General features: G+C 39.7%; 1 protein-coding gene across 2 annotated transcripts in view; it reads left to right on the forward strand.

Annotated features, from left to right (window-relative positions):
* LOC124157625 overlaps window positions 1–16,113 on the forward strand; it is a 105,114-nt gene extending 89,001 nt beyond the window's left edge. For both annotated transcript variants that reach the window (XM_046532509.1, XM_046532520.1), the window contains exons 4-5: window positions 10,826–11,073; window positions 15,508–16,113. In XM_046532509.1, coding sequence (XP_046388465.1) covers window positions 10,826–11,073; window positions 15,508–15,792 — 533 coding nt within the window. In that variant the 3' untranslated portion in view covers window positions 15,793–16,113. The remainder of the gene's footprint in view (window positions 1–10,825; window positions 11,074–15,507) is intronic.
* The last annotated feature ends 7,786 nt before the right edge of the window (window positions 16,114–23,899 follow it).

Genomic DNA, 23,899 nt, shown 5'->3' on the forward strand with positions numbered 1-23,899 from the left:
TCTTCTTTTCAATTTCCATTCGAATGGTTGGATAAAAAAGTGACTGAACATAACATTCGAAATGAAAAAAAATTTTCTTTATTTTACTGATGATGAGTGACCATATTTCTTCACCGTGCAGATGGAAGAGGCTTAGAAGGTGTGTGTAGCGTTACCTATCAGGAGCAGTGATGGATAAAAGATGGATGGATGGATAAATTTGAAGAAAAAAAATGCAATCAGATTTAATTACACTGGCAAATTTGTAATTAATCAAAAATTATTACTTGAAAAAGTATTCAAAAGGATTACAATTAATTTTAATTTTGATCCTGTGCATGGGTGTATACAGTGGTGGCCAGGAGGGGGCAGCTGCTCCTCCCCCCTCCCCACCCCCCCGAGGAAGCAAAGATCGCAAAAGTCCTAAAGGAAAATCAGGACCGGATTGAAAAGAAAGTTTTCAACAAATTTTCTTTAGACCCACGAAAAATGATATTAGTATAGGACATCTAACTAAAATAAATATTTTTTCCAGCAAATAATTTTATAAACTAATAAAACGCTGTTTTAATTTTCTTACAGTGTTAGTTCCATTCACCTTTTCCATGCTAAAATGTTATTACTTGAACGGCCATGGCTCGCTACCCCCCTAGTTTTTATCCTGGGTACGCCCTTGCTTAAGTACATGATGCAGTCGCTGTCAATATTATCTCAAGCAAGAAGTAGTAACCTGAAAACCAGCATTTTAATTGTTATTTACTCGCATTGCCTAAAATAGTAATTAATATGTTTGATTTGGTACTCTAGGCATAAATAAATATGTTATACTAAAGATAAAACTGTTATACTCCTATGTTATACGGCGTGCATCTTATATACAGGTGTAAATAAGATGCACACAGAATGTAGCAGGAACTTCGTTTTTGATATCAGCGCGCGTGGAATTCAAATTTTCACTTTTGATTTCTAAAAATGTAACGATTACTCGCACGAGTTTTGTAGTAGGTTACTTAAATAAATTACCTTAAAAATATTAATTTAATGTTACCAAATTTGTATTGTTAATCAATAATTCGATTACTTTTACTTCGCTAAATCCAATCACTGATCGTGAGACGATAGCGTTTGTACACAGCTGGCGGCTGCATTCCCGTTGAAGGTAGGCGTCCGTGTGATCAAGAATTCGTGATCGTCGAGAGTGGATAGAGGAGGGGTGGGGATTTCCGGTCGAACGGGATTGGGTGGAGGGAGGGGGGTGTGGGCGGGAAGGAAGAGGGGGGTGAAGTCGATGCTGACGAGAGGCGTTGCCGTAAAACGATCGCCATCTCCTGGGGAATGAATCCGTGGAGGCGACGCGTATTCCAGCCACCCACCCACAATAAACCCCAATCATCCCAAACTTGCGTCCCTGCTCGTCTAAGCTTTTCTTCCCTCCCTTGGGAAATCCGCGGTGCCAGTAGCGGTGAGCGCTAGCTCCGTTCGGGGCCAGCTTATTTGCGCGATCATTTCCCACGAATATGACAAAAGAGGATCTAGACGTGGCGTCACCCCCGTCGCGCATTTAACAAGAAGCGTAAAGATCACGAGAATATTCGTTTTCCCTGAGCCATACCTAAAGGACGGATATCGAGAATTCTCTTTTGTACTGCTGACTACTTTTACTTTGCCAATTTCTTTTAATTATTTATGTTTTGCTTATACGTATCGAGCGACTATCATCGATAGGTAATATAACTTTGCATTTGCTGTACCCTTTTTAGAGTGTCTGCAGTAGTATTTAAAAAAAATAGAGTTATGTTTTCTAAGTTGCATCTTTCTCGCATTCGCATCACACCAAAAAAGGATTACAAATATCATACCTAAGTAGGTACAAAATATTCCATTGAACATTATTGAAAAATTATGAAGCAATGTCACTATAAAGAGAAGAAGTAAAAAAGTGTTTATAGGAGCGTTCAAATAACTATTTACTCTGTTTAAATAACTACCGGAACGGTACGTGGGATTTAAACGTGCTTTTTCACTCTCCGCTCCGAATCCCACGGAGAAATAAGCCATATCAGTTATCCGTCAAGTTACAAGCCATATCGATATCCGTCCTTATGTTGCTTACAAACAATAATATACCGGAATGTGTTATAAATAAAATTCATAACTTTTCCATGCTATTCCTCGGAATTTCAAACGTTATGATAAAATAATTGGGAAAAAAGTGAATCGCTCAACACACACCGCCGCACTGCGGACATTTTGGAAAACCGATTAAAAGGCGACCTGTATTTCTCTTTTCTTTGTGATTCAGGGACAAGGGCTATTGATGGCATCCACAATGTGCTCTCAGCTCCATCTCTTCCACTCCTTATGCCTTATTACATAGGAGTTTGGTGATACATACTTCCATCCATAAACCCACGCTATTCTTTCGGAGAATCTGCTCTGGACGAGCATTCTCAAGTTCAATTCAATGCAATTTTCTTTATTGCCGTGGACCTTTCCGGGCTTTGAGACATCATAAACGTAATAGTGCAATTTACAGTAAAAAATAATTATGACCAAAATTACAACCAAAGAAAACAGGAGTAAATTGTGCGAAGAAAGAAGAAAAAATAAAAATACCAATATCATTGCTGAAAATAAAAACATTTTCAAGGCCTAAGAAAAATGCATAATATCAAAGAAAAAAGAGTAAAAAATTGATTTTAAAAGGCAGCATTTCGGAAAAAACATTACTAAAAGTAACGAAGGAGTACATAGTAAAAATACAAGATTAAAGACCATCCTTAACAAAAATTACAGTAGCAGTATATACTTATGTAGGGAACTCCCAGATCTTTTTATGGTGTTAATCGAGTAATTCTATCTTGAATGATGCTGTGGACGTCAGTGTTCTGATTTGAGTCCGTATTCCATTTTATCTATCCTCCATTGCTTTGAAACATTTATCGAAATTTGAGGTCCTCTGTCGGGGAATATTAAGATCAAGGAGGTGGTTCCGGGTTGAAATAGTGTGAAAATCTATCTTGTAGAAAAAATCTGTCGGCAACGTAAGCATAGTTACCAGTGTGCGATATTTTAAATTTATACAAAGGACTTTAAATTAAGGTTCAGAGCTCCGTTATTATTAGCGCTAAAAATTTTGTTTTAAAGTTCTTTACGCACAGAAAAAACGAAGAATTCATTTCAAAGTATAAAAAATTGTAGCATGCAACAGAATATATTATTGTACAAACCAGTGGTAATAGAACCACTTCGCAACGGATTCCTGCGGTGAGGATGATCGTAAAGTAGTGGGAGGGTTGGAATTAATTGTCGAGGAGTGGCTCCAAAGTCTCGCTAAGCTGGGTCTCAGGCCGGGCCTGAATGCATCCCACATTTGCTACCTCAACGGTCACTTTCCTTCCCTCGTGTCGGCTAGAGCCGCCTTCCAGTTGTTTGCATCGAAAAATCCCTAACAGCTATACCCGACGTCAGGTCCTCTGTGTATGAAAATGCCCGTCGGCTCCACCCGACTAGAACGTGAACTAGGCCACTCAATGAGATGGTCGGTCGACGTCAAACCTTGTGCAAGACCAGAATCGCTGGAATATATTGAAAGTGGACCCCACCCTCCATAGATTCATGTTCCCTACCTCTCCATCTGCTCGAAGCCGCGTCCTGCGTCGCTAACAGGCCAGAATGCATCATCGAAACGGTAATGTTTCATGAAAACATTTCGTTCCTTCGATTGCCTCGCTGTGCAACCTAAAGGTTGGTTTGACTAGAGTTAACCGGGACTGGTACGTGAGTTTCACTATATTGGGGCATTTACGTTCCCTGGGTCATTTCGCTTTTCGAGGATTGTTGCAATGGGAGTCAGAATGGGCTTTACCCTGGATCTGAAACTTGGACCCTTTAATTAACAACCAATTGCTCTACCCAGTAAGCAACCTCGCTCCCCTTTCATTGACAGTGAAGCTGGATATATGTGGTGTATTGCACACTGCCTAATTGTTTACTTGAATAGAATGACTTTGATCAATTTTTTAATCGTCAAATTTGTTTTTTTTATTTAGTTTATCATAAAATTTGAAATAGTTCAAAATATAGATCACAATGTTCAATTTAAGCCTGTTTCGGTTTTTTTGGAGAGTATTTTTTTGTATTTATTATAAAAAATTCAGTTGAAAGCTTTAATTTTAAATCTTGGCCTCTAGTTGTCGAAAAAATCGAACATCATAGCGGCATCAGGTCCCTAGTGAAGAGGAACCTAGAATACCTGTGAACAGGACGCGTTTGCTTGCTTCTTGTGTTTTGAAAAAGCATTTGATAGAGTTTTATGGTGGAAGTTAATGATTATTCTCTTAAGAAAATGGGTGTAAAATGGAGGGATAGGCGACTGATTCGTAACCTAAATATGGCCCAGACTGCACAAGTGAGGGTAACGGATGGGAGATTTTGGGTGGGCAAGCTCTGGCGGAGGAGTAAGGCAAGATGTCTACTATAGGTGTTGCTTTCTTTATGTGTAAACTAAGGATATAAGGTAAGAGAGGCGTGGGAAGCTGGAGTAAATCATGGGGGATATATATTTAAATCGGTAATGCTCGCGGATGATCAGGCGTTGATTATCCAGTCATTGAGAGGGCTGCAGGCTCCAGTAGATGCGTTAGATAAGCGTTGCGAGGAGACGGGCGTGAGGATCAATCACAAGAAGACCGAGGTTTTTGTATAACACCTTTCAAACTCGGATTTTTGGTGGGAGCACTTAGACCTATTCCCACAGACCTATCATTGATTGTATTGCCTGCTGATGTTCTCCACGTAGTAATCACCATCATGTAATAAGCTCCCACTTCTTTTAAAACGGTCGCGTTTACAAGCACTATGATTAGTCGGGCTTTCTCAATCCAGCGGGGATAGCTTTCACACACAATAGTTAGGTTCGCGACCCCTCTTTACGCGGCTCAAAGGTCGTACAAATTCAGCGGACGACTCGTCGCCGAAGTCAGCGAGAGGCGGGGAGGAGGGTGAGGGGAGGCGTGAGAATAATGCGATGGACGGGGAGGCGGAAGTGTTTTTGAGGTTCATTGACGCGGGTGTAGGGGGAGGGGGAAGAAAGGAGGTTAAAGGGTGAGGGGGAGGGGCGCACGGGTGTGTCCTTTGTCCCTGCCTTCTCGTTGGAGGGAGGGGCAGTGGCTTTTATGGCTGTCATTTTGTGGGGGATGGGGGGTTGTAAGCCGTGTTGTGTCGTTCGCCGACGAACAGGGTGTGAGACTAGCCCCTGGGGCCCTGCTGGAGGCCCATGCCCCCCCTCTGGGGACACACGCTGCACCCCGCGGGGTGGGGTTTTTGGGTTTGTGTTCTCCAGGGAAAGAGGGGTTTACGTGCAAGTGACTCTATCCATGAGACGGGAGGGTTGTTCTCGAGTTGCCGCATGCAGGGATCAAGTGACCGTATCTGATTAGGGAATGTATATCTGGCGATTGAATCGACCTCACGCACCAACCCAGCCTCTCTCGAGCGATCGGGACCAAGGGGGTTGCTATTCCCCTCCCCCCAATGCAGCAGCGGTGGAGGTTTCGATATCACTCGAAGAATATGTCATGCCTGTAGCCCGTAAACGCCTAAAAATATGATTTTGGGTGATCCTTATTGATATTTGTCACACACACTGTACATACAAAACTTTTCACAACTGTAACGCAACCAATCGTCAAGATAGCATATCATTTTCAATTTAGGAAACTATTGTTCTACTAGCACTTTGACATCCTCAGCCCATCGTTGAAGAATAGCCGGGCTAAGGCTGTGGCCCATCGGTAGGCGAGTAAATGCGTAGGTTTTGTTTTTCACTTTGATACCATAGAACCGCCAGTGAAGGTGATGCACTTGCAATTGGTAAAATGCACTCTTAAGATCTAATTTAGACAAGTAAGAGTTCAAGGGTATTTTGGCTAGGGCTTGACCCGGGCCCAATAAGGATCATATAAAATATGATGACACAACTTGCATTTAATTTAAAGTATGAATAAAAATTATTTTGCAAAAAATTTCCATTTTATTCATAAAATTTGTCATGGATTGCCAATTATAATCGATGATATTAAAAGTTTCGGGTGTTGTGAAACTATAAATATTGTTTTTTTTGGAGTGTAACCATTTTTAAATTAAAAATATTGAAATAAGTACAGGGTTTTTTTTACTAGAATATTGATATTTCTATTAAAAGTATATCTGAAGTTCTTTCAAGAATAATCTCTTTGCGAAATACTTATATTCTCAATAAATAGTTAATTTAGGAGTTAAACGTCTTTTCCGAAGAAGGCTGGGTGAAGCAGCAATAGATACATTTAAAATTTATATAATTTTACATTGATAAACGATTGTAATACCAAGAGGTTTTTTTACGAATTCGAAGTTTCGCACGGGGCTGACGCCACCATCATATGGATGTTTTTCTTGCCTCTTCCTCATGTCCTATGAAGGATATCCAGATTGTTGGTAACGGCTGGTTTACTGAAAAATAACAATAAATATAAATAATTTGGACTAACAATAAAATTAGCTTCACCACTTCGGCGGGTTCAAAGAAAAGTAATACCCTGAACTGGACGCCATCTTAAACTCCCCTGCTGAACTACAACAGCAGATATCCGCACATGAGGTATTGAAATTCAGTTTCATAGTTTCTTGGTCTCATCCATCTGGACTTCAATTCGCCATTCCACTTTATATCCAAGTCACTTTTCATTCTGAGATTTATTATTCCGCAATTAAGGTTAGGACTCGATTCCACTATCACGGTCGCAAAAAAACGGTTCCAAAGCGCATTAAAAATTGAATGCTGCACGTCGCGTCCCAAAGTTTCACGCTTATTTTCCAGTAGATTCAAAATCAAACCAAATCCCGCTCTGATTTTCGTGCTAATTTCACATACCCCGCGCTAATTTTGCCTCTTAACGCCGTCATTGCCGCATGGGTTCCGGACACCCCTAGTAATCAGTACAGCTGATTTTTCTATAAACCGGGCTCAAAACGGTTGCGGAGGTTCTCCCATTCAAGCATTCCCCTCCCCACCTCAGCCCTATTCCCACGGGTGTGCTGATCGGCGAGGGAAGAGAGGGTGGCAAGTCCTTGCGGGTGGTTTTTCGGGGCTCGAAAGGGTGAACGCCCCTGCACCACTACAAGTTGCCTGCCTCTCCCCCACACTCTATAGAGACACGGATTGATTCGTCACGTGGGGCCCGAGTGGATTTGCGGCCTGAGCTCTTCATCATCATCATCGTCTTCCCCTCGGAGCATATGCTCCCCCGCGAGCGCGCGCCTTCCCCTTCACTTGTCTCTCCCCCATTGAAAGAGACGTGTACAAGGGGGTGAGGGGTGGGGGGATACGCTCCCAGCGGGGAACTGTTAGGGCTTTTAATGCCGCGGATCGGAAGGGGGGTTGTTCATTGAAAGGGAGGGCTTTGGTGCTGTGGCCTATGCACGTGGCCCGTGGACATTCACTGCGAGCCACGGGTATATTCCCTCGAGCAGGAAATCCCCGAACTACGCCAAAATGTTCCGCCAGGGGTGAGAATGGGGAAGGAAATATGCGGCCGGAATATTGTTAGCGCGCAGCGAGATTTATTGCAATGAAGTAATGCTTGTTAGTCTGTGGTCCGCGTCCATCTGGAACCGATAAAGCCACCGAAATGTCTTCTTCGTATGACAGGAGTTTTTTTGCTATTAATCTTGCCGTATATATGGGATACGAAAATGCATTCTTTTCGTGTTGGAACCGTTTTCTTGCGTGTTCTTTTGTGTCTCCTCCGCTTGGATGTCTGAATTCCTTACACATGGGGAAATGAAAACCTTATTTTTACTCGTTTTTTCATTACTTGCTTCATCTATTTGTCTGTTTCATCGTATTGATATTCAACCTTCACTTCCCACTGTCGGATCGGTTTGAATGTTTGCACTTTTTACTTGCTTCTGATAAAAATACAATATCCAGCTATCAGACATTTGAAAATTTGTTCCATTTGGCTTTCTTTAATTAACTTAATTTCCATTAACAAAATTTTCTCAATGAATGGCGTTAACAGCTCTCGCTTAATCGATTACATGTTTCACAAAAAAAGTAGAAAAAGTAAAATGAAAAAGATTTAAAAAAGCTTTTTCCAAAAACAGTATAAAATACACTAAAACGTAAAAAAAAGCTTCTCATCACTTTGGAAATAAACTGTGAATTCCAATGTTACCTACTCAGCACCCACGCTTTAGTCGCCCAGTGATCAGAGGCTTTTTTTTTACCTGCTTGAAATGCTTTTTTGCTTGCTTGGGTTGAAAAAGCTTGTTTATTTCCTTTTCATTTTATTTTTATTTCTACTTGCGTGAGAAATTTTTTAAAAAAGTTGACATGATCCTGACAATTGGGTCAAATTTTCTTCGCTCTGAGATACAGGATGACAACCTGAAACTTTTCATTATTTCATTGAATACGCTCGAAGAAATAACGATATGAATTTTTATTAGGAACCAAAAATAATGTATTCAACGGTGTTTGGCGAGATGTTGTGGAACATATTGCAGTTATAAATGAAAGTGAAAATACTCTGTGAATGTCCACAGTATTTATTCAAGTACGACGCGTTTCAGCGATTCATCGCTATCATCAGGTACAAAATCAGATTTTGTACCTGTTGTGTTTTTTCACTTTCATTTATAACCAAATATAATATTTCCTTTAAAATAATATTACTTAATAATATTCTCTTTTCCATGAGGATGTGCGAAATTTTTCGAGATGTATTAACATTGCTGGATGTGCTTAAATTTGACGACCTGTTTCTTGAGCTCTGAATTTTCACTAGATACCCAGTTTTGAGTCGTTGAATATTTGTGGCAATTGAGAATATCTGACTATGGTAGATTTTCTTCCCGGCCTCTGTGACGTATTATTTTTTCTATTTTATTTTTATGAAGCTTAAGTCACAGTGTTTCTTAATCTGTTCGAGAAGCGGAATGGATTTACTTTTTATTAATACTCCTATTCTGTTTTGGTGCATCAACTTTGGTAATAAATCAGCATCCCGATTTCTATGCTCAAGAATGGTATTGAATTTAGTTAAACCATATGATCATGCCATGAGTACCAAAACTATTGACCAGTCCTGCAAAAAATTTAGCATGCTGTCTTACTGGGCTTAAGCTTTACTTCTTTCTCATATCTCATTAGTTTTCATTGTCAGCTTAGAATTTTCTCATTCATTTAATTTTATATTTGTTAATTTTACGATTATAACTCAGTATTCTTTTTCGTATCACCCATGAGTTAATTTTTACTCAATATTTCCTCAACACAGTGTAATTTTTAGCTAATTTTTGTGTTTTAAAATAGTAAGGAAGACTTTGGAGGCTATTTGACGAGGAGGAAGTTCTAGTAACTTTTCAACAATTGCCTATTTTTCCGAGAATTCAAGGTGAATTACTTAAAATGTTGTATACGTCCTCTAAATGGGCAGAATACTCAATAATGACGTCAATTAAACGTGAGAGATATAGAGAAGACTCATGATTTAGAAAAGGGTAGGGAGTAGACTGTATTTGTCAAAACAGTATCGTGTCCCTCTATCACAGTGGGTACATTTTATGCCGTGGCATGAGAAAAAAGTAATAAATAAAAATTTAAATTCTATTTAAATGTAGATTAACTAGAAAGTAAAAAAATTACGAATAAACTTCAATATGGTAGTAATTTCAGGTTAGTCATTAAGTGCAGTAAACGAACTTAAAGAGTGAAAAGAATATTCTCGCGCATATCCGTTTGTTCCGAAAGACGTTGGATGAAATGACTTCATTAAGCCATAAGAATGAATTATAACTTCGATCTAGAGTGTTTTCGAACCACGTTTGAGCTCATCAACGTCAAAAGATCATAAATAACTTTTATTACCTAATCGTTGTTTTATTGTTGTTACCAGTGAGTTTTGTGTTAAAAACAAAGGAAAAAGACTTAGAGGAGTTGACCTTTTTAATTTTGGTTATCTATCGCAATTCTTTCAGCGTAACCTACCAAGGAAAGTATTAACAGGATGATTATCATTTGTAAATTTGAATTTTATTGCTCTAGAACGGTATTTAAAGCTTTTTATGGGAGAACTTAAAATATGAAATGTGAGTTTTTGAGGTTGTATCGCTCGTTTTTTGTCTCGTTTTTTTTTGGTCTATTAATTTTATGTGGTTATTTCTTTCAAAAGACGTTGACTATTTTTTTAGTCTACTCCCACTGATCATAAATATATTACCGAGAAAATAATGAGATAAAGTATTTATGTTTAATATTTATGCAAATACTGATAATTATCTGCTCAGATCTCCCTAATACAATTCAAAATGATAGACAGTGTTTTAAACATAGCCCGTCACTGTCATGCAAACCTGTAACACCGCGGTATCTTCCGGCTTGACTCATGATCTTAGCCATGATTATCCTTTCATTATCCTGCTGAAAGATTTTTACTCGCATTTCGGCGTTCTTAGTCTTCATTTAGTTTCATAGTCTTATTTACAATCATTCTAGCATAGGCTTATAGTATCAATAGCCTAAAGTGTACAAATCGCTAATGGTAGGCTATGGAAACCCAGCTTACAGCTTTCACTTGAGCGTATTTACATTAAAACCAATACAATAGTATCAGTACAAAAAATAAATTCCTATGGGCTACCTTTATTCAAAGGTATTGATAGTCTTCAATGGATTAGGATGTTACAAAATAGACTGAAAATGTTATATTTAGATCAACGTAGACTATAGGCCTAGCGTGCGTCATCATAAATGTCGAAATCTCGTATTCCATAGTTTGATCCAAATCTTCATTCCTTTCAGATCTCAACACGGACCCATACCTCGACGTGGGCTACGTGGGCAGGGGTCCGGAGGCCCTTAGTCCGGGGCCCGTGATGGGCCAGCACATGGGAGGGCCCCAGCAGCAGCGCACAAAGAGGATGCGGACGTCTTTCAAGCACCACCAGCTGCGCACCATGAAGTCCTACTTTGCCATCAACCACAACCCGGACGCCAAGGATCTCAAGCAGCTCTCGCAAAAGACCGGTCTTCCCAAGCGGGTCCTACAGGTTGGTCCATCAAATTAATCAATACTTTAATTTAAATGGTGGATTAAAATAATCAAGTCGTATCCAATCATTCCAGTTTCAATCCACAAATTTCCTGAATGGATTCTCCCAAAAACATTGGTAAACAAGATCATTTTACACATATCGCAATTAATGGAAAGAATTCAATAAATAGAAATCAAAGAAAAAAGTTACGACAAAAAAGAAGCAATAGTCCTCGTTGAGTCATTTGCTCCTCTCTAGTGTAAAAAGTTAGAATTTTTATAGGATAGATTTGGAAATATATTGGCATCGGGATAATGGAATGTTGATGGTAATGTAATAAATGGTTGATAATAGTCATACAAAGCCATTGTAAAGAAGGGGTACTTGAAGATGCGACATGTTTCACATCTTAAACGGTTGCAGGGAGGGGGCTGTGGTTTAATTGATATATATTGGTTGTGGACAATGGTTTAGTTTGTTTTAAAGATACTGGCCAGATTTTGTGGTTTTTTAAAGACGAGTGACGGGCATCACGGGAAAAATCTGGAAGTGGTTGTGTTGTCCGAGAGGACGGGGTAAAGGCCCTTAGTGTACTACGCATAACGTCCACGCCTGGAGTAAAGGTCGTGCATAGGGAAAGAGACTGTAAGGAATTGTCCCCGCCTTGTTGTTTCGGGACTTGTTTTTTTTGTTCGGAATTTGTGACGAAGGAGGGATTCCAGGTAATCCCTTCTCTGGAGGCCACGGTGTGGATTTGAAATAAATCTATTCATGCAGTCCGGATTGTTGCATATTCTGTGGCCACGGATGGATAGAGAGAAAGGGAGGGAGCGTTTGGTATTTGCCGGATAACAGCTATTGTAGTGCAGTTTATTAGTGCTTTTTATGAGTACATAAGTGTTAAAGTTACTATTAGCGAGAAAAATGTCCACATCAAGGAATGTGACGCGAGTGGAGGAAGAATAGGATGTGAAGTTTACGGAGGAAAACGAGTTGAGGGAGGAGATGAAAGTGATCAAAGAATCCATGCCATGTGGCCTCAGAAGGAAGATGTCGTCAATGTATCTCACCCAGATTAAACTAATTGTAAGTGTTATTTTGCGAAGTGACGTATTTTAAATTATAAATAATAGCAGCCTTTACTGTCTTAAGCTTCTTTTATCGGATAGGAAGCCAAGATTCATAATGCCGAGGAAAGTGACCGTAGGGGTCACCTACTCTGCAGGAGAATACCGTACCGCGTGGTGCATAACCATCAGGCGAAGGCATTCCAATGTGATACGTTCTACGTGCTGAGTAGTGCCGGCATATGGAAGAACTGCGTAGAAAAAACGTTTCGGAAATAAAATTTCGTCTTGAATTCTTCTTTGAAGTTTCATAGATACAGTTTTCAATTAGACTATCCAAATTCGTTTAAAATGCATAGATGAATTTATAAATTTATCTGTGAATTCCGTATGAATTTCAGGTTTATCATTATGTTGAAACGTTACCCCACAAAAATCTGCCGGGGAAATTTCAATTTGTTATAAAAAATTATTATGCGTAAAAAAACAATTAATTTTATGTTCCTCGTGAATTTTCAAACAGTCAACGTCAAATTCCCTCGTTGTGATATTTATTCAATGAAATTTCTTTCATATTTCCAAGGGACCGTACTAGTCACGTGGTTAGAACTCGGAGACGGGTCTTCGCCTCCTTTCGTGCTAGTTCATCAAAATCTTCCTCTCCTCGTCATCCGCCGAACGTGTCTCTGCTCTGTAGTGGTAATGCTGGTGGCCGAATAGTAACTACTCGTTATATCTGTACTCGTTATTCGCTCGAATCCAAGCCAATGGTTACTTAAGTGGACCGTTTGGAATTGAATAAATGTAAATTTGATCTCTTGATTCACAAGATTTTGCTAAAAGGGTAGCATGGTCTTAATAAAGAAGCATTTCATCTGAGGCAATGAAAAATTATTTCTCCGAAATAATATGATTCAATTTAAATAATGTTTTTATGGGATGTATAAAATATTGAAAAGTATTAATAAATAATGAAACATCAAAATTTTACAAAAGGTAAAGTTAATTTGGTCACTGGTTGTGAAAGATTAACGACGAAGAAGAGATAGTAAAACTAGGTTATTTAAAAAATAATGGATTGTAAAATGAATAATATGTGCCACGTCAAAACTAGGCTGTACCAGTTGTATGTCGTGCCAGTATTAAATTTATGTGGGACTATATAGTTTTTTACTATTCATTATGTGAAGCTTATACCATGAACGAGACAACGAATTAGGTTATTAAAAACAAAAAAGAATGTAAACCTGCCAACTACTCGTAAGTAGCGGTTACTTCGCGAGAAAAAAGACGAGTGTTACCGATGTACGAAAAGTACGTGAAAAGCCCATCACTAGGTGATAGTCATTTGTCTTGTGTGCAGCGTTGCGTCACCTGTCCTCCACCAGCATCCTCGAACCGCTCCTACCCTTCATCCTCTTTACCAATTAGAGGGTGAGGTTAGGCAACTGTTTTCGTACAGGGGCGGAGTAGGAATGACGGGGGCTGTCTCGTCCGGAAGGGGAGGCAGCACACCGTGGGCGGGAAGTGCCTCGCTTAACGCCTCGCGACGCTCATTTATTTATCTGACGTCGTCGGCGTGAGAGAGAGTGGGGGACTCGGGAGGTGGTGGCGGCGACACGGCTGGGGTCGCGCCGCGCGGGGATATAATTGAATTTGGCACGAGGGTCGCCGCTCTCTCGACTGACGAGGCGAAGCAAAGGGGAGGGCCCCACAGGTTTATTTACAGAGTCGGGACGCAGGCCTCAAATTTGAGGCGGTAGAGAGAGAGGCTTTTTTTTTTTTACCTTTCCGGCCGCAAGGTGGGAAACGGTTCATTTATTCGTCGCTGTCTCTCTTCGACCGCACTTCATCCTAAAGCCTCGCACACAACAGCTTAACGTAGCGTAACTTGGCTTACCGTCGAGCAGTGTAGAGTAGTGACATGATAGGGGATAGGGGGTGGAGAACCCTGGTAAATGCATTAATCCCTCGGATTTCTTATACAACGTTGTCACTTGTACGTGAATCGTCAGGAATCGCTAGTAAAAATCCTCTCTGTCGATATCAATTTGAGGGGTGCGTTGGACCCTTGCCTTTTTATGCATTTTGTTCATCACTGACCAGTGTGTACAGAAAATAACGTGAGTTTTTGTTTTTCGGAAAAAAATATTTATCTGTCTCCATTAATGTTGTCGCCTTCAAGTTTGCTCATGCGAACATTTGCCAGCGCTTCTTCCGATCCTACAAACACTCCTTGAACTCGATCTTTAGGGTAGCCTTTAGCTCTGTCAGCGAATTATTTTACTGTCATCTGTGCGTGTAAAATGACTACTCTAAAAAGGACTCTCTTCTTAAATAAGAAGAAGTCATACGTAATCATGTCTGGCGAATACGGAGGCTCAGGCATCGTTACTGTATCATTTTTGGTAAAAATTCACAAAGGAGCGATGAAGGGTGAGCCGAAAATCACCGTGCTCATAAAAATCGTCTAGCCTTAGCGGCTGCCTCAGCCAATGTAAAAAATAAATAGAGCCAAAATATAATAAATGAACTTTGACAAACGCACTCTACAAACTCTAAACCTGTAGAATTTAAACATTCCCATTATTTTCGGAACACACATCGTAGATGTTTGCATGACTGACTTGGCAAGCTGGTCCTTCACCCTTCTTTGAACCCTTTCTACTGTCATGGGACAACTCTTGCTGGTTGTACTGTATTCTGAAGAAGACTAATCAATGACAGTTTCCTTCAATCACGGCATAAACCCGTTGGAACTCAAAACAAAGGAATGCTAGCCATCGCACTTAGGAGAGGTGTGCTGGTTGGAGGCACTTGCACAGTGGGATGAAATGGAAGAACGGCGGAAAAAAGTGCTTTTTCTGAAGTCATGATTTTGACTACATATGATCACAATCCCATAAACTAAGACCGGGATTTCATGTTTACCTTTTTGAAACTAATTTTATTGATATTTTACACCACGGTATGAAACCTTAATGACAGAATGCGCTCGGTTGCTTCTGTAAGATGCATATCGGCGACAAACCTATGGCAGTTATCATCGTCGAAATCGTTATAATGGCAGTCGTCATCATGACTTTCTACCCGGAAATTGATCGTCAAAGAGTCGAAATGTGGGTCATTTCAAGAAAAAGTTTGGGGGAAAATTGCTACTCCTAAATGATTTTATTATTATCTTATGTTTGAGCCTTAGTGGAATTTTCATAGTCACAACCAGAGAAAGATTTTGTGAAAGTATTAGCATTATTTGAATAAAAATTCAGTGAAATTTAACAAATTTTTACCTTTACCAAAAAATTATTCACTGATGCATTTCAAACATGCGAAAGATACATTTTATCATACTGATGGTCTTTTTTACTTTCTCCCTCTTTAGGTTTGGTTCCAGAACGCACGGGCCAAGTGGCGTCGAATGATGCTCAAGCAGGACTCTTCGTCCAAGTGCGGCGGCGGAGGCCCGCACGGCGACTCGCCCGCGGACAAGGGCTCCTCCTCCGGCTCCCTCCTCATGCACGGGGCCCCGGGCCCGCCCTCGCCCCCGTTCGCCCGCCCCGCCCCCTCCTCGCCCTCCGCCCTCCTCCCCACCGCCCCCGACATGGACCAGCGGCCGCGCGGAGGCTTCTTGGCGGCCGCCGCCGCTGCCGCCTCCGACTGCACCTGACCCCCGCCACTGCCCGCCCCCGCCGCCTACGGGCCGTGGTGGGGCGCCGCAGAGTGATATCGTTGCATCGGAACAGGCTCTGCACGTCCGATCGCCGTGAAATCCCATTGCCGATCACAGTGCTCCGTGTTATATTCTTTAAAGTGACAGTTGGGTGCGAAAAACGAGACTCCTGTTATCAAGTGACGACAGCAGTATATGTGTCGAGAGCGATGCAAGACTCTCTGAAGTGTCTATACAGGTTGTGTCGGCATGCGCATCGCATGCAATCATAATGTGTTCCATAAACGATGGTGTTTTTATTAAAACCTTTGCCAAAAATTTGTATTTTTATTTCTTTTTAGCAATTTTTTGTATTTTTTTATTTTATCGCTCAGCTGATCCCAAAAGGATAAGTTCCTTGATGCGGTTTACCGGACGATATTTCGGGAATAACTTTTTGACAATAGGTGGCTGGGCTCGATTGCATTAGAATACAATGGCTTTGTCTGTAACAGCATTCTCAGCCTTCGTCTCATTATTGCAACATCTGGATGAATTCTATCAAAAGTAACAAAATTTTTTATGCAATATCTCTTTAGTAATTTTGATCATTTTTATATGTTAGATTAGGAATAATAAAAACGTTGGTTAAAGAATCTCACCATGCAAATGCCATAATAGTCATATGAAGCCATTGCAAAGAGGACGTACTGCATATATTTTGTTTCATGCGTGAAATAAAATACATTCAATACGAAGGAGACACAAATTTAGCTCCTACCATTGATCAATTATTTCCTGAGTAGAGGCAGACGACCTCTTTTTCAGGGTTTGGAATCAGCGGCCACAATCTAATAATCATCTCTCGTTATTATCTGGCTGGCAGTTGTATTTTTATTCAAATGGTGAATGCAACTAATCCATTAGCGCCTAATCATTTCAGTGTCGATCCACGATTTTGGAGCAAAAAAATTGCGCAAATGAATCCGATTATCGCGCGTATCTCTGGGGGACTGCTCTTACGACTTCCGTTGCCCACGTTCACATTTGTCTCAAATTTTCCGTTTGAAGGAGTTCCGTTCAAGTGTTTGAATGCCTCCAGCTAATCCCCGCAGCGGGTGTTGTCCCTTGCTTGACAGAGGTGGCGGAGGGTATGCGGAAAAGGATTGGATCGGCAAGTATCTGCTCTGTTATCCGCAATGAGTTTCATTGCCCAATATGACCACGGATTCCAATTCTTAGTTGGGTGCGCTGCTTATGCACTTCTCCTCGTTTTTTTCTCCCTTCCCCCCCCTCCGCTCTCATTACACCTCCCGTATTCTGCGCAATCAGATGACATAAGCTTTTGCTAGGACCGTAGTATAGCCACTGTATTGGTTGCAATGGCACCGTGCGTGTGCTGAGGTCTACTCTTCCTGCGTTTCCACTGCCCTGGCTGTATTCTGCACGGCCACCCGTCATTTGCGGACCTCAGTGGCACAGGAAGCCATGACAACTGTCTTGTTTGAAGAGCTGGCAGCGGAATTATTTTCGTTACATCAAGTATACGGTAAGGAAGGCATTTATTTTGGCGGGCTAAACAGAATATTTATGAATATTATTTTGGATATTATGATAAGTTAATCTTGACAGTAATGGGTCGTTCGCGATTGATCCATTCAAAATGATTGATTCATCGAGTGAATCAATCGAAAGACATGAATCATCGAGCAAATACAAGGCGATCAACGATCAATTTGACTTCTGTTTTCATCAACTCAAACATCACGACTACCGATTTAGCCAGAAAGTAATTTTAAATTCCTGGTTTGGACGATTTGCTGCTAGAATCGTATTTAATTGTATGAGTCTCAATTTATATATTGGTTAAATCAGCCTTCCTAGTTTCAAGAAAAGTTTAAATATATGTCGTCAGAAGATTTCTTTATTTGAACCCATAAATCCATTCCAGATTAATCCTTTATCTCCACCGACTTTCAAATTTCTTCAAAGAAACCGTTACCCAGTTAATTGGGGTGATCGGCTATCAATTAATCCACTCATCGGAGTCCTTTGATTATTTACTATTTATGAGTCTCTATTGACCACGAAGTAAGCCATTCTCGCTGAGTGATGAGCTTACGATTCTTTCCATTCAATGATTCACCGAGAATCGGAAGACCGAAGCGATTGATTCAATTGATTGCACCATCAAAGTGACTTGATTTATGAAGTTCAAATCTTGGCATAGAACGACTTTGCATATGCATAGCCATTGATTCTGTTGTTTGGATTCTTTCCTATTGTGGAATGTGCAGCATTGATAGAAATAAATATATTTACTTTTATTTTTAATGACACATTCGCGGTTTTGAACATTTGGAGCAATTTCTTTATGAAATGATGTTGGATTAGCCCGTGATAAACTTTTAACCGAATTCTTCAGTTGTGTGCAGACACCGCGACAATTGTATAGGAAAATTCATATGTCTCAATCGGAAAATTTTATTCAGAGAGTAGATGATTCAAGTAGGAACAGTAAATACTGGGTAGTATGTCGGTACAATCTTAATATGTATGTACAATCAATCACTACAATTCACAACGTGATAGCAGCAAAGATTGTCTTTCTACTACTCAATTTCCAACCAACCCAAGAATCCAAATATTATCATCTAGAGTGTAAACAGGAAACATAATGAAGACACACTTTTGTATGTTCCTGGGAGTTTTAATTACCGACCCAGGTTTCGACAGTACCCTATGTCATTATCAAGGTGAATTTACACAATTGTACAAATTTGTGTAAATTCACCTTGATAATGACATAGTGTACTGTCGAAACCTGGGTCGGTAATTAAAACTCCTGTGGAACATACAAAAGTGTGTCTTCATTATGTTTCCTGTCACCAAGTTCCACCAAGTATCGCCTTCCAGCCTTAAGTAGAATGTAAAAGTTTCTATTATCTCACTAACGATTTTGGACATAAGGAGAAAGGCTTATGTACAACAGCGGCGCATACATCGACGCAATTTTCCGACGACGAGCGCGTTTCGCGTTGGTAAAATAAATATAAGTAATACACAGGACCTTCATGTCTTGATTATGTGCCCCATGTCCACTGGGAGTCAATTTGACTTGATCGGGTTGTGCCATTGGTGCAACTTCACCAATTTACCCTTGCCAAGAGCCTCAAGCATGACTTCAGAAGTAGAAAGGCCCCGTGACTCCTCTTCCACTGCAAAACATTTCCCCTTCGAAGAAAGCAGTGAAGTTGTTTGGTGTTCCTACGATTTACCCGTTGAGCGAGGAAGAGAGAAACATCCAAGTCGTTCTAATGTGGCTGGTAGACCAATAAATAAAGCACAAATGATATAAGCGTAATATACAATATAATTTTCAGCGCATTTAGAAAAAGTTCTGCGCAAAAAAATACAGAAGTAATTTACAGCGCATTTCGAAGATAGTCCTCGAGAATTTTTTCTCCATATTGTCCTGCGCAAAATACGTGGTAAATATTCGCACGAATGTAAATATTATTATCGTTAGCCATACGGTTGCAATCCCTGCTCGTGCTCAGCTGTGTCGGCATTATTTAATTTATCGTTTGATGAGACAAATAGAAAACTGTGACATTGTAAAAATCCCTAGAAAAAATCTTTAGGAAAAATAAATGCGCCTATGAGGGTGTCGTACAAGTATCTATAATAATTATTTTAAAAGTAGGTCGAAGTGTCGATATTTGGTTGCCATGGGCTTGAGATATTTTCTAGAAGATAATGGGCAACTAATGGAACTCTCATTCGGACAGAAATTCGAGATTCTCGTCTCTACCTGAAAAGTGCGTTGTGATGCAATACGTCTAGGTGTTTTAGAAGACCAGCCAAGGTAATTGTGCCAGAGTGGGACTAACTAATGGGGAACCGATTCTGGGCCTCGTGGCCCTGCTTCGGGAGTTGGGGAGAAAAGTGAGAAGTATAGGGGTAGTTATGAATGCCTCGACAAAAACTTCAGTGGATGGTGAAAGCAAGACAAACTAGCCCTTTATGGCACAGAGGCTTAAGGCAATACCCAAAGTTTGAGCTTATGTTAGTATATTAAGTGGTTGTTCGCGCATGTCGTGGGGACCGAATTTAAAAAGTGACTCTACTATCGTTTTCAATAACATAGAGATACCCTACTTAATTGATGGGGCCGGATCACTGAAAAATTGGAAGGTTGGCTCTTGTATTCTTAACCTTCACGCCACCAAGAGCCGCCGAGGATGGACGCGGTCGCGACTGAGCTATTGAAGCTGGGATCCCCTGGGGGAAAAAACCCTAGCGGATGGAATGCACTGAGGAAACTCCCGCCCCTGCACACGTTCACCCGTCGAAGTGTTTTCTTCCGGGCTCAGTGGCGAGGTTTTTCCTCTCCTTATATTCATATTAGGACTCACCTATTATGTCTCACTAATTCGTGACTGCGTAGCCGTGTATGTCTATTTTGTACGCGGTAGTTGCGGTACTTTTTTATTTTTTAAAAGAGGCAATCTTTAAAGTAACACAGTATATACAGTTGACTGAATAAAAAATTAATGCCATTTTTTTTAAGGACAAGATTTATTAAAATAATTACTCTATCAACGCAAAGGCTTAAAGTCAAAGGATGTAGCTTACACTGAGTGCCAACCCTCCAAGTATTCACCGACCCGGCCCAATCAATAAAATGGAACATAAGGGTGTTTACATATTATTGAAAACGATGATACATATATCGTACGGGGAAAAAACTCTTGTCATGAGAATAGCAAAGGGCAGCATATAAGAAAATATTCTCTTAGGCCCATCAGATTTGGAAACTTGAACGTGAAGATTTCCTTTGCGTCAAGTTAAAAGGCATGCCGGTGACTGTTGAATATGCTATTCTCATATATGTGCGTTAATGCTCACCTTGTAAACTCTCTCACCCTTTGAAAGCGTTATGACCTCTCGTTTGCTTACTCTCCATCATCTCATGGCCTCGTCAAAACAGCTGCTCACTCAAAGAATCGTTTACGATCTCCCGATGAAAAGAATAACCCATCCGTGAATTGCCTTCGCCGACCGCCGAGCCTTCTCAGCAAAAGAAAAGGAGATCTAACGGAACTGGTGAGGATTTTCGTGCATTTAACTGCGGTATAATAACGGCCCGTTACGACTCGAAATCTTAACGTCGGCCCCATTGGGATGGTACGTTTCTTAAAAGTACCTGAATCATGACTTTATGCCTGCTCCTGTAGATTTATTTACGCGGCCAGAACGGAGCACAAACTTCGTAAATAAGAAAAATGATTTTGCGATTTATTGAGGAATAGATTACTAAAAAAAATCTCGGGATCGCCGCCAGGTCAGGAACTGCATTACTGCCGTTGTTTCGTTGTCCGATTTGGGCTATGAGTGAGCGCCCTCGTAGCTCTGAGGACAATGGCCGAGTCAGACATTGAAACGTCTTATAGTGGGTGGAAATCAAAAAAACATTGACAAAACCCTAAATTTTCATTATTTTTTTGGAAAGGAGAAATGGTAGTCTGATGGTATAATATCTGAGGATAAGGAACTTTGGCTATTTGAGTATTTGATTAATATACGTATGTTATGTAACACATTGATTAAATTCCTATCCTTACTGAATGGGATATTGTGCAGCGCTTTTAATACTTATAGAATGGTACCTATTTTACTGTCTCTGCCACATTGTTTAAGATAGGACCCTGATTGGTTTATAGCAGAAATAATTTCCCCCACATTGTTTAAGAGTGGCCCCATTGTTTAAGAGAGGTTTATAGCAGAAATAATTTCAGATTCGGATTTAGGAGGCAATAATCTTTTACATTGGAAAAATATCGTGGACCTATGTTAAATAATAAGGGATATATTAGTTTTGATAATCTTTTCCTTATTTCCGCCCACTGTGCGGTGGCAATAATGCAATTCCTGACCCGGAGGTGATCCCGAAAACTCTTCACGCAGTTCGTCAATATGATTTTCCTGGCAGAAATTGACGTTGTAGTCAAATTTAAAATGAAGTACTTAGTGTATCGTTTTTCCGGAGCCAAATGTTCAGTCAACATTACATTAAAAATTTAACTACGAGATACTTTAAGAGATTGAGTCTATAGAACGCATCACCATTTTTTGTTTTTTTTTACGAGTGGGTATGCATGTACGTACTAATAAAACTAGCGCCGTCCTATTCAAGTTCTTCCTGGAGGGGAGGGGTCGCCATCTGGGATATTTTTCAAACCAATATTTAAATGGTAGACATGTATAAATGATTTACGAAGTGACCGCTTTTAATTTCCTAAAATAATTTCATGAAGTTATAGCCATTAAAAAAAAACCAAAAATGGTCTCCCTTGGTAGCTAGCAGAAAAAAATCAATTTTATGATGTCTATCATTTGGAAAATAGTGAGAATAACATGTTAAAATTTTTATTTTGGAGCGATATCTTATCTCACCTATTACTCTCACTATTTGGTAAGGTTTAAATAGACTAAGAAGCGCAATATAATTTTCAAAACTGTAAAAAAATCACCCAATTGTATGAAATTTCTTTTACAGCCATAAAATAGCTAAAAACAAATATCAGTTGTATGATTAGCACCGAGTAAGTATATTCCTCCCCCTAATCTCGCGTTAGCGAAGCTGGCACGTAGTAAATTTTGACAATGCCAATAAGAAATATACAATCAGATACAGTAATTTTTATAACTTTGTAACTGTTGCATTTATAATATCTGTGTTGTTCTTTTAGCTTGAGCCGTTAATACGATAGTATTTTTCTTAGTCATTATTTTCCTTAACTGCGTCAAAGCAATTTTAGGACTTGCCCACAGAAATTATAAAATCCTTGACAAAGAGCTCGATCATAAATTCCTCAGAAAAAAATACTACTGAAGTCAAGTAATGATATTTTCTCAACTTGGAGGTGTTAATATCTTGAATGCTGCCTCGCAAATTAATTGAAAATCACGTAAAGCTGTGTGAGAGCAACGCACCGATACTGTTTTATTGCCGAGGATTCTGTTCTGAAGTGAAGTTATCTATTTTTTTGAATACGTCCTTATCGAATTTCAACGGTCTGGGTGCCCCTGGTTCTTTGCAGTCCCAATGTTTGAATCTCTTGCCTACAAGTAAGCGGCAACTTGCCTCTTTTTTGTTTTAACGCTATGGGAGATGTTGGGAAATCTTTAGCTTCTGTTGCAACACGTCTCTCCCGCCCATCTGCCGAATTATTTCACTGAATATCGATTTGCGGGTCCAACTAAACTATTACGATTGGTTATATTTCATTTTATATCGCATGTGATCAGAGTATACTGATGAAGACAGTCTTGGGTTCATCTCTATCATTTTAGGGTCCAAATCACTTTCCATTTATAAGTAAATAGAGGAATGGATTGAAAATCTCTTTAAATAATTAATAGAGGTGTCACTCGTGCAGTTCAAAGAAAATCACGGCATGTTTAAAAACACAAAATATTTCACTTCTTCAAATACACCTAATTATTGACATACATTGAACCAAGTATGCAATTTTTTCCTTACTCATGCCCCGAATGTGGAAAGATGTTTAGATTTTAGAGATTGTTGAAATGAGGAGTGAGTATGCGACTATATAAGAAACTGTGTCCGTTTAATGAATTAACGCAAGCCCGAAAAAGGAACCTCGTATTGTCTAATGGTGTTTTACCCCAAAATATTGTATCATTATGCCACTAACATTCCATGATAGCTCATTTCATAATAAATTTCTGGGAAGGACGCAGGATTAATTTTGTTGCCTTGTCAAAAATTCGATCATAATACTAAAGAAATCGTAAAAAATCTACGTAAATAATGCTAAAAATTGTACGCCTATTACTCGATAAATGTTTTGCGGAACGTATTTATTGAATAGTTTAAAACTAATAATGATGAAGAAAAAAATAAATAAATAAAAAAAATTTTATTTTTAGACAAAATTGGGTAAAAACTCATAAAATAAAGAATTCCTGAAAACTTGAGTAATAAACCTTTTTGTTGAGGATAGAGTGTAGATCCTAAATCTATTGCAAATATATTTTGCCATCTAGTAATACAGAAAGTTTAGGAATGGCACCTCTCGAGAAATGATTTGCGACA

Source organism: Ischnura elegans, chromosome 1, assembly GCF_921293095.1.
Source record: "Ischnura elegans chromosome 1, ioIscEleg1.1, whole genome shotgun sequence".
Lineage (NCBI taxonomy): Eukaryota > Metazoa > Arthropoda > Insecta > Odonata > Coenagrionidae > Ischnura > Ischnura elegans.